The 16,557-nt window shown below is 42.1% G+C and overlaps 1 protein-coding gene across 3 annotated transcripts in view; it reads left to right on the top strand.

The window, feature by feature from the left end:
* The window catches only part of znf516 (zinc finger protein 516), a 157,674-nt gene that overhangs the window by 104,039 nt on the left and 37,078 nt on the right, over positions 1 to 16,557 (top strand). For all 3 annotated transcript variants that reach the window (XM_087986224.1, XM_087986226.1, XM_087986225.1), the window contains exon 4: positions 6,946 to 8,463. In XM_087986224.1, the coding sequence (XP_087842350.1) occupies positions 6,946 to 8,463 (1,518 nt within the window). The remainder of the gene's footprint in view (positions 1 to 6,945; positions 8,464 to 16,557) is intronic.

Genomic DNA, 16,557 nt, shown 5'->3' with positions numbered 1-16,557 from the left:
ACTAACTATTTTTCATGATACTCTTCAAGAGTTGTTGCGTCCATTATGTGGGTTAAATTGGCCTAAAAACATCCAACTTAAGGAGACAAACACTTGTACCTGAATAGCATTGGAAACGCAATCCAGTTCTGGATTCAACACAGGCAACAATTTACTGGCCCGACCAGCAACACCCACATCCCACGATTGAATAAAAAACACTTAACTGTAATGTTATAGCATTTCCATCATTAGATCCCTTGTATGTGTGCTTTGGTTAAGCCACAATGACGGTGTAAAGTTCAGTTCTCATGACCAGCACTTTAGGAAGGATGTGAAAATCCTTGAGTTGGTGCACAAGAGATTTAACAGAATGGCTCCAGGAATGAGGGATGTTAGCTCCAAAGTTGATCAAGAGTATTTAAGTTATTCTTCCTGGATAAAAGATGGAAAGATTTTATGGAGTTTGGATAAGGTTGAAAAAGCAAAGTTCATTCTATTATCCAATGGTTCAAGGGCCAGCAGACCACACAGATTTAATGTTGAGGTAAGAAATATAGGAATACTGTGAGGATGAATATTTTTAGTGCGGTGGATGGGTAATAACCTGGAACACTTTGCCTCCGAGAGTGGTGGAAACAGACAGACTCAGGTACTTTAATAGAAAATTATATGGGACAATTAAGTTTGTGGAGCTACAGGGATAAACAGCAATGGGACTGACTGGATTGCTCTTTTGTGAATCCACATTGACTGGATGGGCTGAATTATATCTTTCTGTGTTGTACTGACTCAGTGTAAGAAAGGAGCTTCAAGAACTCTGGCTAAACATGGTTTCCTTAGCACTCAGGACTGACACGCCAACAGGTGCCTAACCTGTGATCCTTGTCAAGCCATATGGTCAGCTGATTCCTTAGGGGACAGGCTTGTTATAAGAATGAGGCTGATGGATGTATTTAGATCCATTCTACCATTAGTCCAGTTAAACGCAATTTGAACACTGATCAGTGCCTGAAATCAGCTATAGTTCAATAGCTAGGCCTCTGTTATTAGTATGATTTACCTCTGGCCACGTGACAGACATTGTAGTGATTGTAATGAGGTCAGCCACGTGGATCATATAGAATATGAGTTCTCTGATTGGGGCTGTTAATGTGGTCAAACCAGGGAGCCCTGGCTGACAGATAAAAAGAGAAGTGTCAGAGGTTCTGTTCACTCTGAGAGCTGGCTCTGAGGAAGCCAGACTAGTGTCAAGTACCATGCACATGTAAATAAAGGGTGACCCTGGTGATGGGACAGTTTCATACTGATTGTGAAGCTCAATGGGTCAGTTCACCTTTGTGGGGGATTTTAAACAAATGGTAAATGGCTTTTCGCAGCTGGATAAATACTGATTCCATGGCATACAGATTTTTAATGCAAAGCTGACAGAGTTGGGGGGTGGGGCTGTCCTTCACAAAGCTGAACGTGAAACATGTGTACTTGCCACTGCAGTAAAATCAGGATTCCCAGAAGCATGCTACAAATAAAACCCAGAGGGTTTGTAGCAACATATGAGCCTGCCATTTGGAATATTGTCAGTCTGTACAATTTTTCAGTGGACGATGGAGAACATTTTACAAGGTAATAACAGGGAAGATCAACAAGGAGCACTTAGAGAACTTGGACATAATTCTTAGATGTTTCTGCAAAGCAGACATATGCTGTGGAAGGGAAAAATGTGTATTCCAGGCCCTCCAAGTACCTACTTGGGCTAGAGAGTCAACAAAACTGGATTACACCCATTGGAAGATAAAGTGAGGGCGATTCAAGTTGCCCCATCTCCCATAATTGTATCAGAGCTTAGGTCTTTCATGGGCTGATGAGCTATTACGGAAAGTTCATACATAACCTGACCTCCATTTTGGCACCTTTACATTACTGTTAAAAAAGGGTCAGCCTTTGGAAATAGTCACATAGCCAAGCCAGAGCTATTGGGGAAATGAAGAAACAGCTATCATCATGTAACATGTTAGCACACCATGATCCCAACCGGTATCGACATGCCTCACTATATTAGCTCATAGGTAGCCCAATAGTGAGGAATGCCCAATAGCATATGCATCCAGGACTTTTGCTAATGCAGAGCTTAAATTTGCCTAGCGATGGAACATTTGGCGGTCATGTTTGGAGTTGGGAAGTTTCACCAATACCATTACACATTATCATTATCTAACCACAAGCCCCTGCATGATCTACTTAAAGGGGACCAGGCAGTGCTGCCCGTAGCTTCAGCCCAAATTCAGCACTGGGCTCTAATACTAAGTGCGTATAATTACTCGTTGGAACACTGTCTGAAAGGCCAAGAAGGCAATGCAGATGCACTGAGCCACCTCCCGCTGCCAGACACACCACCTAAATACCGCCCCAGTAAGAGTCCATGATAGTTTTAAACTTTCTGGACTTCCAACCACAGCTGACAATATCAGACCTTGGACACAGAAAGATTACAACCAGAATTGAAATCTTTTCGGATCCACTGAGACCAGATCACAACAGAGGATGGCATATTACTCTGGGGATCAAGTGTGATTGCTCTGAGCAAAGGTTGCTGCCAGATACTGGCTGAACTCCATCAGGGTCATCCAGGGATTTCCAAAACGAAGATATTGGTGAGAAGTTATGTCCGGTGGCCATGATTGGATGCAGACATAGCTGCATTGGTGGGCAGTGCCCAGAGTGCCAACAAGGAAAAACAATTATTGCCAACCGTTCCCCTGGACTTGGCTACACATCAACTATGCAGATCCTTTTGTGAGCTCAACAACCTTAGTCTTTGTGGACGTACACTCAAAGTGTCTGAATTTGCATAGAGTTTATTCGTTAAACATGGGGATGATGATAAAAAACCCATGTGCATCTTTTGCAACACACAAACTCCCAGAAGTGTTGGTCACAGATAATGGGCCATTAATTACCAACAGGGAGTTTGAATATTTCCTAAAGTCAAATGCCATTTGTCATCTAAGGACACCCATCATCTGATGGCCTAGCGGAAAGAGCAATCTAAACTTTTGAAGGCAGATTTAAAGAAGCAGCCAAAAGCTTCACTAGGTACCAGACTGTCCTGGTTCCTATTTGATTATCTAACCACACTTCATGCAACTGCAGGGATAGCTCCAGCAGAATTGCTCACGGGGAGGAGATTCCGCACCAGGTTAAATCTGATCTTTCCAAGAGTGAAATTGATCAGGAATGCCAATGTCAGACTCAAGACTCTGCCAGACTAAAGAGACAATTTACTATAGGGGATGAATTTTGGTATAAGAACCACAGGATAAACCCTGTATGGATAAGAGGCACAATCACTGCAACATCAGGCCCAGTGACATAGAATGTTCAAGAAGGTGTTAGGGTCCTGAACAAGCCACATGAAAGCTCCAAACTCGCCAGTAGTTTGGAAGCAAAACGTGCCTGGCTCCTCGACAGCCTTTCAGACTGTTCTGAAACTTGTGGGTTCTCCCTCTCCATTAAGTGTTGAAGATACCTTGGAATCTGAGATGGACATTGTGGATGTCACCACCTCAATGCCTTTGCCACCTGACATGGAGAATGAATTTCTTTCTTGACACTCCAGATGCAAGAGGAGTGCTTCTGTGCATTACATTCTGCCCGTTTCAGAAGCAGAGTTGAAGGAACCTAAAACTGGTGCTAAAATGCCCCAGTAGGTTCTACAAATAAAGGACCAGGCCTATGTCCTTAGACTCTCAGAGTGGGAGGGACACAGCGATTGTAATGAGGTCAACCGGGGGATCTAATATAATATGTGCTCTCTGATTGGGGCAGTTAATCTGGTCCAATCAGGGAGCCCTGGCTGACAGAAGTGTCAGAGGTTCTATTCACTCTGAGAGTTGGCTCTGAGGAAACTGGATCAGTGTCAAGATCTCTTCACGTGTAAATAAAAGGTGACTAGATGATGGGATATGAGCCTCTGTGGAGTTATTTCAGGCATATTAGCCATTAATAAATTGTGACATCAATTTGCAATATAATACACCACTGTGAATGTAGAAAAATGATGCAAAGCAGTTCACAGGGACACTATCATATAAGGTTTAAGGAACCTTTAGATAAGCACATGAATAAGCAAGGGATGGAGGGATATGGACTAAGGGCAGACAGGTGGGATTAGTTTAATTTGACATCATGTTCGGCTCAACATCATGGGCTGAAGGGACCATTCCTTTCTGTACAGTTCTCTGTTCTATGTTTAACACGAATCCAACAAAGTGAGAGTACAAATAATCAAAGAAAACTTTTTTAAAAGCATGCCTTAAAGGGGGAAAGAGAGGTGGAGATTTTTATGCAGAGATTTCAGACCTTAAGGCCCAGGTATCTGAAGGCCCAATTGCCACTGGTGGACCAATAGAAGTCAACAAGGCACAAGATGTCAGAGTTGGAGGAGTGAAGTTATCCTGGGGAGTTCTGGAAGAGTAAGCTTCAGGGGAAATGTTGGTGTTGTGATAATGTCACTGAACGTGAAAGAAGGCACTGAAGCAAATCTACTCTGCAGTCAGAGTTATGATATGGGTCACTGTGCATCTGAGTAATTTTATGATGATCACAATTTAGAAAGCTGAATAAGTAATGTAACAGACAGACTGTTTGAGTTTTCTTCGACCTCTGTGAATGATTATGTGAAATGCTAAAATATGGTTAATTATTTTTGGGAATCATTGCAATATGCAAAGTCACCAGAATTCTGAAAATGATTCTCCCAGAATTGGAGCTGTAGAGAACAAGAAAGACACAGAAAAGACTTGATTTTTTGATTGAATCAGATCTTTTAGAGCTTTGTGTCCATCATTGTACAGTTAGGCTTTGGCACACAATGTAAGCAAACTGTTTTGATTTTTAAAATGGACAACTATGTTAAATGGAAAATTATGTGAACTTGTTATGTATCAGGCTCAAAGTTAGCACCAATCCAATATGTATGGCAATATACTAGGGGCTAGTGGTGTAATGATCCAGGTCACAATAAGATTTCCATTTTATTTCTCAAATACTTACTGAATAAAGTGTTTTTTTCTCCACTATTTATTCATAATTATCCTGGATATCTGGCCTTTCAGTTTCGATTTTCTCACAAACAAACAGTCTGCACATTGACCCTGTCCAACCCAGTCAGAATTTCATCGACTTCTGCCAGATCAGTCAAAAGAAAACAGTCTCAATCTGTTGAATCTTTTCCAATTGCTGTAACTTTTCAGTTTTTTAGATAAAAAGACAAACTTAAATTATGAACTGAATCTCATCCTTTATGAAATTTGTAGATATAAGGAAAGCAATGTTTAAAAAGTACAAAATTGGATTTTCTGCCAGGTGGGCACATTTGAAATGAAAGCTTACATTTTAACTTTGTCACAATAATCTTTATCATGCTGTAGTTGGGGCAGTCATTCAAGCTGATTCCTGATGCTGATTAATTAGCATTCTTACAAAGAGAGAAGCAGAATAAAAATTCTGAAGCTGTTTGATAGGTTAGATATCAAGAAGATGTCCTCACTTGTGTGGGAAGCGGAACTAAAAACCATAAATATATGTTACTATTAAACCTAATGAGGAATTCAGAAGAAAAGTCTGTTCTCGGGAAGATGTGGGAATGTGGATCTCACCACCACATGGACTAACTGAGGTGAATAACATTGAGGCATTTGAAGTGAATCCAGATAAGTGCATGTGGGAGGAAGAAGTTTGGGGTTATGCTGTTAGGGGAGATGATAATGACAAGAGGATCACATGGAACATAAACACCCGTATAGACCAGTTGGGCCAAATGGCCTCTTACTGTGCCATTAAATTCATATAAAATTAAAGCATTTAGAAAATGTTACGTTCAAAGCATTCACATAGTTATCCTAAGTATTAGGTAACATGTTGTTTGGTAAAGAAATGTACATAATTAATATGAATGTAGAATTTGTTCTTGGAGCATGAGCTCCAAAGGTGTATTGGGTGAGGTCCAGCAACATCTTGGTTTTAAAGCGTCCACCCTTATTTTCGATCTCTTTGTGGCTTTGACCCCATCCCAATTCTGTTTCTCTGAGATATCTGCATTAATCTAATTCTAGCCTCTTGTCCATCCCAGTTTTATTTTGAAAACAATTTGTAGCTGTGCTTTTAGTTGTCTCGATCACAAGCTCTGGAATACCATCTCCCTACCTCGCTTTCCTACTTCTTAAAATCTACCTCTTTGGCCAACTTGAGCAATATTTGTCCTTCAACCAACATCTTTCAGAAGATCATGCTAACTCATGACTAACTCATGATTGAGCCACCTTTACTCAAATGCCACTCAGGCCCCCCCATCATCTGGCTCCGCAAAATGTACCTCCAGTTCCCACCAATAGGTTTCATGATCTTTTAGGAGAAAGTGAGGTCTGCAGATGCTGGAGATCAGAGCTGAAAATGTGTTGCTGGAAAAGCGCAGCAGGTCAGGGAGCATCCAGGGAACAGGAGAATCGACGTTTCTCGAAGGGCTTATGCCCGAAACGTCGATTCTCCTGTTCCCTGGATGCTGCCTGACCTGCTGCGCTTTTCCAGCAACACATTTTCAGCTTCATGATCTTTTGCCTGATATACCAGGAATCCCTCTTGCTTCAAGAAATATAACTAATTGTTTGGGTGTTAAAGAGGTCCCTACAGCTTCTGAGGAATATAAAGCATTTATCTCCTTGTTGTACATGACAGTTTGCTGCACAACAATTAGCTCTTGCAATTTTGTATGCTATAACAGTGACTACAATTCAAGAAGTTTTTCGTTGGCTTTTGGAATGTTCTGAGGTCATGAATAATTCAGTTATAGTGCAAGTCTTTTCCCTCATAAGATACATGCCAAATTAGATCTTCCTGGTATGTAAACCTAAATGTGTATTAATTTTGAATGTACACATTTTGAAAACCTGTTTTATTGTATCTCCCCAGGAGAAAAGCCATACAAATGTTTGCCTTGTGACTACACAGTGACTGAGCCACCTTTACTGCCATGCAACCCAGCCTCTCAGGCTCCTCAGAATGAATCTCAGGAAGACGTTCCCGTTTCCACCAACAGGTTTCACGAATCTTTGCCAGATAGACCAGGAATCTTTCTTGATTCAAAAGACGTAACTTGTTGTTTCGATGTTAAAGGGGTCCCTGCAGACTCTGTGGAATGTAGTTCTATTTCACAAATGGAAGCACCAAGAGCTGAACAGGAACAGGGATCAGTTGGATCTTGCAGAGTCGAAGAAGGCATCCTCCAGCCCAGCTTACCACCGGGTTTTCAGAACAAACCAGACAGTGGAAAGAATTCAGACCTGCCTTTGGAAAGTGCAGATAAAGTGCACACTGTTGATCCCAACACAAATGCAGCCGAAAATGAATTTCCTTTAGATTTGACTTTAACATTTTTTAAAAAGTTTGCCTGCAAGGATAATTTCTTCTTCCGGGGTTCACCTACCTCACCGCCCCAGAATGGTATGATCACACACTTTTGCCAGTTCTGCAATCACGCAACCCTCTACCCTGAAGTGCTCCTGATGCATCAGCGTGTCCTACACAAGCTGAACCTCAATATGCCAACTCCGAAATGGCGAGCCCGGAATGGGCTGAAAGCCACAAATCACAGCTTGCCTGGAGTTAGTAGCAGTCGACGCACAGGCCCTCCTCCTGTACTGAACAGTAAAGAAAGTCCGCCCATGCTCACATCCCCTGTACATAGCCATCCCCCATGCCAAAGGCAATCACCAATGGCCAGAGCTGCTCCCTTGTTGTCAGGGATCTCAAGCAAGTCACACGCTCCCCTACAGCCCAGAGTATCCCTCCCCCCTACAGGTACTAGGGCTGTAGGCCCAGTTCCAAATAGTTACTGGTACCAGCAAGCAAACAGCCATAAGCAATATGGTTTTTTTTCAGAACAAAATGTACGATCAAATACAAGTTTAGAGCACAAGATTTTGCAAGCTGGTAGTTTTGGCAACAAGGTTGTTCATTCACGCCCTGCAGTTCTAAGATATGGAACCACAACTGAGAATATCACAATAGATCGACTTCTTCAAGAGGATGGTGCCGGTGATGCAGTTTCTGGTAATTGTTGCCAACTATACCCAACAAACATTCAAGTTGGTCGAGAGTCAGGATGCAAAACCTTGCCCACAGCTGCCCAGCAGACCAAACACAAAGCCAATGCTCTGCCTCAACCAGAATACAGATCAGCAGGTATAGCCGAGCTGGCATCATTAGGATACTGCACACGAGATGGGCAGATGCCACGTCATTCCAGTCCAACAGGATGTTCTACTTCATTAGGCACTTTTGAGCCAGCATCACCGACGAAACAGGGAGATAGGATGAAGCACGGGAATGCTTTTAACGTGCTAACGGCCTACAATCCACAAGATCTGTCTGCCTTATACGAAAGCTGGAGAGCTCACAGTCCCTTTCTGGATCCAACAGCCGAAACAAGTTAGTATTTCAGTTTACTCAATAGTTGAAGCTTAACAATGAGTTCGTTAGTGTTTTTATCCATAGCAGAGTGGGAGTTTTTTTCCGTATAACTCACACGGAAATGTATGGATTAGTAACCGATGCACAATAACATTAAGCCTTGGTAATAGTGATAGTATGAATACTGTTAGATACATAAGCCCTTCCTGAAGAAGGGCTTATGCCCGAAACGTCGATTCTCCTGTTCCCTGGATGCTGCCTGACCTGCTGCGCTTTTCCAGCAACACATTTTCAGCTCTAATCTCCAGCATCTGCAGACCTCACTTTCTCCTACTGTTAGATAGGCCAAATAACGGGCCACAAGGTGGCTCAGTGGTTAGCACTGCTGCCTCACAGCACCAGGGTCCCAGGTTCGATTCCAGCCTCGGGCAACCGTCTGTGTAGAGTTTGCACATTCTCCCCGTGTCAGTGTGGGTTTCCTCTGGGTGCTCTAGTTCCCTCTCACAGTTCTAAGATGTGCAGGTCAGGTGAATTGGCCATGCTAAATTGCCCATAGTGGTAGGTGCATCATTTAGAGGGAAATGAATCTGGGTGGGTTCTCTTTGGAGGGTCGGTGTGGACTTGTTGGGCCGAAGGGCCTGTTTCAACACTGTAGGGAATCTAATCTAATCCAGCATATTAATGTCCTTTAGGGAGGAAATCTACTGTATTTATCCAGTCAGGCCGATATGTGACTCCAGGCCCATGGTGTGGTTAACTCTTAACTGCCCTCTGAAATGAGAGGTAATGCAGAGATTACATGTCTTGGCATGGCACCGTTTCTGGCTGGCAGCAGGACCCAGAGTGGACCAACATGATGGGCCAGTTGGTTTCCACCCATGAAGCTTGGTTTTGTGGTTCTATCTGTGAAAGGTGATGCTGCAGATGTGGACAGGAATCTGATATAACAATTTTCCTGCTTCTGCATTGCTGATAGGCTGGTGAAATTTGTTGGCAAATAATTTCTCTAATCATTAGGAGTCCCGATTTGGAGATGATAGAGTTGGACTGGGGTGTTCAAAGTTAAAAATCGCACAACACCACGTTATGGTCCAACAGGTTTATTCGGAAGCACTAACTTTCGGAGTGCTGCTCCTTCATTTGGTGGTTGTGACCTAATTAGATTAGATTAGATTACTTACAGTGTGGAAACAGGCCCTTTGGCCCAACAAGTCCACACCGACCCGCCGAAGCATAACCCACCCATACCCCTACATTTACCCCTTTATCTAACACTATGGGCAATTTAGCATGGCCAATTCACCTGACTTGCACATCTTTGGACTGTGGGAGGAAACCGGAGCACCCGGAGGAAACCCACGCAGACACGGGGAGAACGTACAAACTCCACACAGTCAGTCGCCTGAGGCAGAAATTGAACCCGGGTCTCTGGCACTGCGAGGCAGCAGTGCTAACCGCTGTGCCACCGTGCCGCCCACAATGAACCACCTGATGAACCACCTGATGAAGGAGCAGTGCTCCGAAAGCTAGTGCTTCTGAATAAACCTGTTGGACTATAACCTGGTGTTATGTGATTTTTAAATTAGGAATCTCAGTATCTATTATTGTACTGTGAGGTATAATAGTTCCCCACAAGAACGTTATTCACACAAACATATTTCTATATTAGATCATACCTATTGTCCTATCTTTTCATTATCCACAACACGAACATATCTACCATTCCTGTAACTCCACTGTGCAAATGATGGCCAAATGAGATTCAAAATTTGAGTACCAGCATTATCTTATCAAAGCTTTTTCTGATTTTGAATTCACTTCAGTGTTGTTCTATTTTGACAAAAAGTTAGAAGCAAATAGGAAAGAAGATACATTTAGTGAAAGGTACCAGAGTTCCGTTTCGTTTAAAATAAAAATGTCATAAAGTCGACTTAAGTTTTTTTTTAATATTGGACATTGATCTTTTTGTCCTATCTGTTGGCTATAAGATGTCTTACATATTAAATGGAGGAAAGGATGTTCAGGCTTCTGTTATTTTACGGTCATACACTTACCCAGTCTATTTCAATAACATCTATACAAGGCATTTGTCAGATCATAGCTGGAATACTGTGAAGAGTTTTGTTCCCCTTATCTAAGGAGTGATACACTAGTATTGGAGGCAACTCAGAGAAGATAGCAGGTATGGAGGAACTATCTTATGAGGAATAGTTGAGTTGGTTGGGTCTGTACTCATGGGAAGTAGAAGAATGAGAGGGAACCTTATTGAAACATACAGGGATTTCAGGGGACTTGACAGGGTAGATGTGGAAAAGTTGTTTCCCCTTGTGAGGAGTGTAGAACCGGGGAGCATCATCTCAGCATAAGGGGTTGCTTATGTAAAACAGATGAGGAGGAATATCTTCTCTCAGAGGGTAGTGCATCTGTGGAATTCTTTACCACAGAGGGGTGTTGGGCTGCATGATTAAGTATATTCACGGGTGAGATAGAAATAATTATAATCAGTAAGGGAATTAAGAGTTATAGGGGAAAGACAGGAAAGTAGAGTTGAGGATTATCAAGTCAGCCATGATCTCATTGAATAGTGGAACAGACTTGATGGGCTGAACGCTCCTACATCTTATGGTTTTATACATCTATAGGATACAGTATATGACTTCACTTCCAGGGAGCCAGAAGGATAAATAGCTGCTGCTATTATTATTTAGTTAAAGATACTTGGGAATAGCGGCATGTGATCCAGAGACTTAAGGAATTCAAGTTCCAATGTAGCAGGTTATAAATCTGGAATAAAAAGTCAGTATGAGTGATAATACCAGTAAAATTAATAAATTGTCATTGAAAAACCATTTGGTTCACTCATGTCCTTTAGGTGGGAAATCTGATCTTTACCTGTCCAGGCCTGCATGAGTCAAAATCCACATTCATTTATTAACTTTTTTTAAATTGACTTGTCTGTATATGTTATGACTCAACATTATGGTAGGTGGGACTTGAACCCAGATCTTCCAGTAGGAATACTACCATTGTGCCACTAGATCCTTTAAACATTGTTGACTCTGAACTGAATCGGAGATTGGATAATTTATATCGTACCTTTAACAGTAATAAAGATGCAGGATGTTCAGCAAGAAAATTATCAATTTAAAAAATTGCCACTTAACCACTGAAGAGAAAGTGAGGACTGCAGATGCTGGAGATCAGAGTTGGGTGTGGGGTGCTGGAAAAGCACAGCAGGTCAGACAGCATCTGAGGAGCAGGAAAATCAACATTTTGGGCATAAGCCCTTCATCAGGAAGAGCTTAACTACTGAAGAAGAATTGGAAGAGTTGACTAAAAACTTAGTCAAAGAGATAGCCTTTAAGGAACACTTTAAAGAAGGAGAGAGAGGCAGAGAGGTTTAGAGAAAGAATTGTAGAGCTTTAGTCTCTGACGGCTGAAAGCATTGACAATGGTCGAGCAAAAGAGATTTAAAAAGAGTCTGGAATTGCAGGAATATAGAAATCTTGAAGTGAGGTAGGATTGGGAAAGAGTTTCAGAGAAAGGAAGGAGTTAAGGCCGTAAATAGATTCGTAAACAAGGATAAGGATCTTAGAATTAACTTTCCACACTGGAAGCAAGCACAGTGTATGCCAATAAATACAGGGGTAATGTGTCAATGAGTTCTGGTGCAACTTAATATTCAGTCAGTTTTGGGTGAGCAGAGTTTACACAGGGTTAAGATGGGAGTCTGATCAGGAGAACAATCAAACAGTAAAGTCTAGACATAGCAAAGGCTAGACAAGTGCTCCAGTGGCAGATGAGTTGAGGCAGGGTTGGAATCCAGTATGGAGTTAAAAGTAAGTAGTTTTAATGATGGAGTGGACTTGTATTGAAAGTGTAACTTTGATTAAGTACAACAAGAGGAGTTTTTTAAAACTCATTAATGGGTTCTGAGTGTCATTGGCATGGCCAATATTTGTTGCCCATCCCTAAATGTGCTTTCTGATGAGACTTCTTCATGCACCACTGCAGTCCTTGGTGTGTCGGGACAGTGCTGTTAAGTTCCAGGTTTTTAAACCAATATCAGAGAATACACAGCAATACAGTTCCTAGTAAGTATGATATGAGACTTGGAGGGGAACTTGCAGATTGTGATGCTCCTGCACGTCTACTGCACTTGTTCTTTTAGGTGGTATAGGTCATAGGTGCTATTGAAGGAGCGCCTTCGGTTGTTGCACTGGACACTGTGGCCAGTGTGTGTTGGTGGTCAAGAGAGTGGATTTTAAGGTGGTGGATGGGGTAGAGATCAAGCGGGCTGCTTGCTCCAGAATAGTGTCAAGTCTCTTGAGTGTTTTTGGAGTTGCATTCACCCAAACAAGGAGAGAGTATTCCATCTCATCTGTAACTATTGACTGAAATTTGAGGGATGTCTCTTTGGAAATGAGTCATTCGCAGAAGAATTCCCAACCTGTAACCTTCTGTTATTAAGGAGTTTGCTCAATAAATAATTTGAAGTGCAAACAACCACTCAGGCTGCAATCAGTTGGATGGAAGCATAATCTGTCCATCTTCCTTCAGGCTCAAACATACTTACTAACAACAGCATTGTATGACATCAAAAGATTGCCAAGAACCCAGTGCACTGCATTGCTTTCTGAGACCATTATACATCCTGTTGCAAATTAATGCCTTTTCCATGTTTCCTGTTGCTAAGTAACACTGTACACCTAATGAATGCTGATCAAAGTAGCATCCAGCGTAGAACCAGACAGACAGGCAGAAGCCATTCAGCCCATCGTAGTGTTGCTGGCTATTTTAAAGACCGGTCCAATGTGTGCCATTCACCCTGTCTTTTGCCCAGAGTTATATTTCCTGGTTTTCTTCAGACTTCTGGATCACAGGAACAACCACATGCATTTGCCACACAACATTTGCTGCTTTTCTTTGATTAAGTGAAAATTCTGATAGGAATTTCCATTTGGAAGGAATATTTGCAATTTTGCACGTTAGCATCTGTGCAAGTTATAAGCACACTATTTTGGACTACTTGAAATAACAGCTTTGAAAGTGACGTCAAATCAACGTGAATAAATTGTAAGCGTTTATCTGAAATATTTGCTGTACAAATGTTTCAAATAACGAAGAAGATAATTGACATCAGGGCCTATTTCAAATAAAAATCTGTTGTGATGAACAGATTTTGAATACTTTTAATTCAGCAATACTCTCTGACTAGTTTCAGATAAGGAAGTTAGATACATTCCACAATAAGGATTGAGTCTTGGTTTAGTTGGTCTAATTTTACCATTCATTCCTTCAGCTACCAATGGGGTGAGCACTGGCATTCTGTACTTAAATCACTCTGCTCCATCCCTTGCTTCCCAGTTTGAGACTGTTCACAAAATTGACCTCTTCAATCGACCTATTTTAGCATCTCCTTTAGTGTCACATTTTGCACCTGAGAAGCCCTGCATACTTTAATGTTTTACAGGAACTATATACATACAAGGGTGTGCTGTAATTAATTCAAACATTGCTAAAAAAACATAAAGTCAAAGATTATTTTTGTCTTACCCTCATCAGAATTAAGAGGGAAGAAACAACTTGATAAAAGAGGGGGCGCCAATTTATATAACATATTTACATAAATGATTTGGATGTGAGCATAAGAGGTACAGTTAGTAAGTTTGCAGATGATACCAAACTTGGAGGTGTAGTGGACAGCGAAGAGGATTACCTCAAATTACAACAGGATCTGGACCAGATGGGCCAATGGGCTGAGAAGTGGCAGATGGAGTTTAATTCAGATAAATGCGAGGTGCTGCATTTTGGGAAAGCAAATCTTAGCAGGACTTATACACTTAATGGTAAGGTCCTAGGGAGTGTTGCTGAACTAGAGACCTTGGAGTGCAGGTTCATATCTCCTTGAAAGTGGAGTCGCAGGTAGATAGGATATTGAAGATATTGAAGAAGGCGTTTAGTATGCTTTTCTTTATTGGTCAGAGTATTGAGTACAGGAGTTGGGAGGTCATGTTGCGGCTGTACAGGACATTGGTTAGGCCACTGTTGGAATATTGCATGCAATTCTGGTCTCCTTCCTATTAGAAAGATGTTGTGAAACTTGAAAGGGTTCAGAAAAGATTTACAAGGAGGTTGCCAGGGTTGGATGATCTGAGCTACAGGGAGAGGCTGAACAGGCTGGGGCTGTTTTCCCTGGAGTGTTGGAGGCTGAGGGGTGACCTTATTGAGGTTTACAAAATTATGAGGGCATGGATAGGATAAATAGACAAAGTCTTTTCCCTGGGGTCGGGGAGTCCAGAACTAGAGGGCATAGGTTTAGGGTGAGAGGGGAAAGATATAAAAGGGGCAACGTTTTTCCCACAGACGGTGGTACGTGTATGGAATGAGCTGCCAGAGGATGTTGTGGAGTCTGGTACAATTGCAACATTTAAGAGGCATTTGGATGGGTATATGAATAAGAAGGGTTTGGAGGGATATGGGCCGGGTGCTGGCAGGTGGGACTAGATTGGGTTGGGATATCTGGTCGGCATGGACGGGTTGGACCGAGGGTCTGTTTCCATGCTGTACATCTCTATGACTCTATGAAGAGGATGCTCATTGGTAGGGCCATCATTGACATGGAGGTGCAAAGGCCATTCAAAGGCCAGGCAGGTAGATTCTGATTGGATAGAGGGTTGCTGGAAGAGATTGGCAGTCTGTTTGACCCCTTTCTCTTCCATGAAAGAAAGGTGTATTATATTTTCAAACTTTTTTTGCCTATATAGGTCATGTGCATTAATATGCATGCCAAAAACATCACACTGCAAGCCCAGCTAATGATATTAAGTAGGCTTCCAATGTAACCTTTAGCACAACCTGAATTATTTAATAAATGTTGTTCAAAAGAGAAATCACATCTAATTTGAAATAGTGTTCTGAGACTGCCTGCACAGGTTGGCTGAGTCTGATTGGTCTGCTCTTTGCTGTGAATGGTTAATGCTATATTTGATTGATATAATCCATCAGTATAGCTGACATAGCTGGCACCACAATGTTAGGCTACTCATTTTGTGTGGAAGGCAAAACCATACTTGGTGGGGTTGATCAAAGAATCTTATTCGTGGAACAAAACATTTGTGGGTTTACTGCATTAGTGTCAGCCTGAGACAAGTATTAGAACGGGATCTTGATCAGATGGGCCAATGGGCAGATGGAGTTTAATTTAGATAAATGTGAGGTGCTGCATTTTGGGAAAGCAAATCTTAGCAGGACTTACCCACTTAATGGTAAGGTCCTAGGGAGTGTTGCTGAACAAAGAGACCTTGGAGTGCAGCTTCATAGCTCCTTGAAAGTGGAGTTGCAAGTAGATAGGATAGTGAAGAAGGCGTTTGGTATGCTTTCCCTTCTTGGTCAGAGTATTGAGTACAGGAGTTGGGAGGTCATGTTGCGGCTGTACAGGACATTGGTTAGACCACTGTTGGAATATTGCGTGCAATTCTGGTCTCCTTCCTTTGGGAAAGATGCTGTGAAACTTGAAAAGATTTACAAGGATGTTGCCAGGGTTAGAGGATTTGAGCTATTGGGAAAGGTTGAATAGGCTAGGGCTGTTTTCCCTGGAGTATCGGAGGCTGAGGGGTGACCTTATAGAGGTTTATAAAATCATGAGGGGCATGGATAGGATAAATAGACAATGTCTTTTCCCTGGGATGGGGAGTCCAGAACTAGAGTGCATGGGTTTAAGGTGAGAGGGGAAAGATATAAAAGAGACCTAAGGGGCAACTTTTTCATACAGAGGCTGGTACGTGTATGGAATGAGCTGCCAGAGGAAGTGGTGGAGGCTGGTACAATTGCATAATTTAAAAGGCATCTGGATGGATATATGAATATGAAAGGTTCGGCGGGAAATGGGCTGGGTGCTGGCAGGTGGGACTAGGTTGGGTTGGGATATCTGGTCGGCATGGACAAGTTGAACCGAAGGGTCTGTTTCCGTGCTGTACCATGTCATCTATGACTCTAAGTAGCTTCACCTATTGTTCAAACATTGTAGAGATATCCAACCCTTCTGAGAAACCTGAGGTAGCATGGAATCTATAATCAGAATCTACCTTCTGAGTCTGAGAATGACTATTG

This window comes from Chiloscyllium plagiosum, unplaced genomic scaffold (assembly GCF_037043375.1).
Source record: "Chiloscyllium plagiosum isolate Xiang-an unplaced genomic scaffold, Cpla_swu_hap1 HiC_scaffold_4, whole genome shotgun sequence".
Lineage (NCBI taxonomy): Eukaryota > Metazoa > Chordata > Chondrichthyes > Orectolobiformes > Hemiscylliidae > Chiloscyllium > Chiloscyllium plagiosum.
Note: the sequence above shows the minus strand (reverse complement) of the source record. Positions and strands in the feature narration are given on the sequence as shown.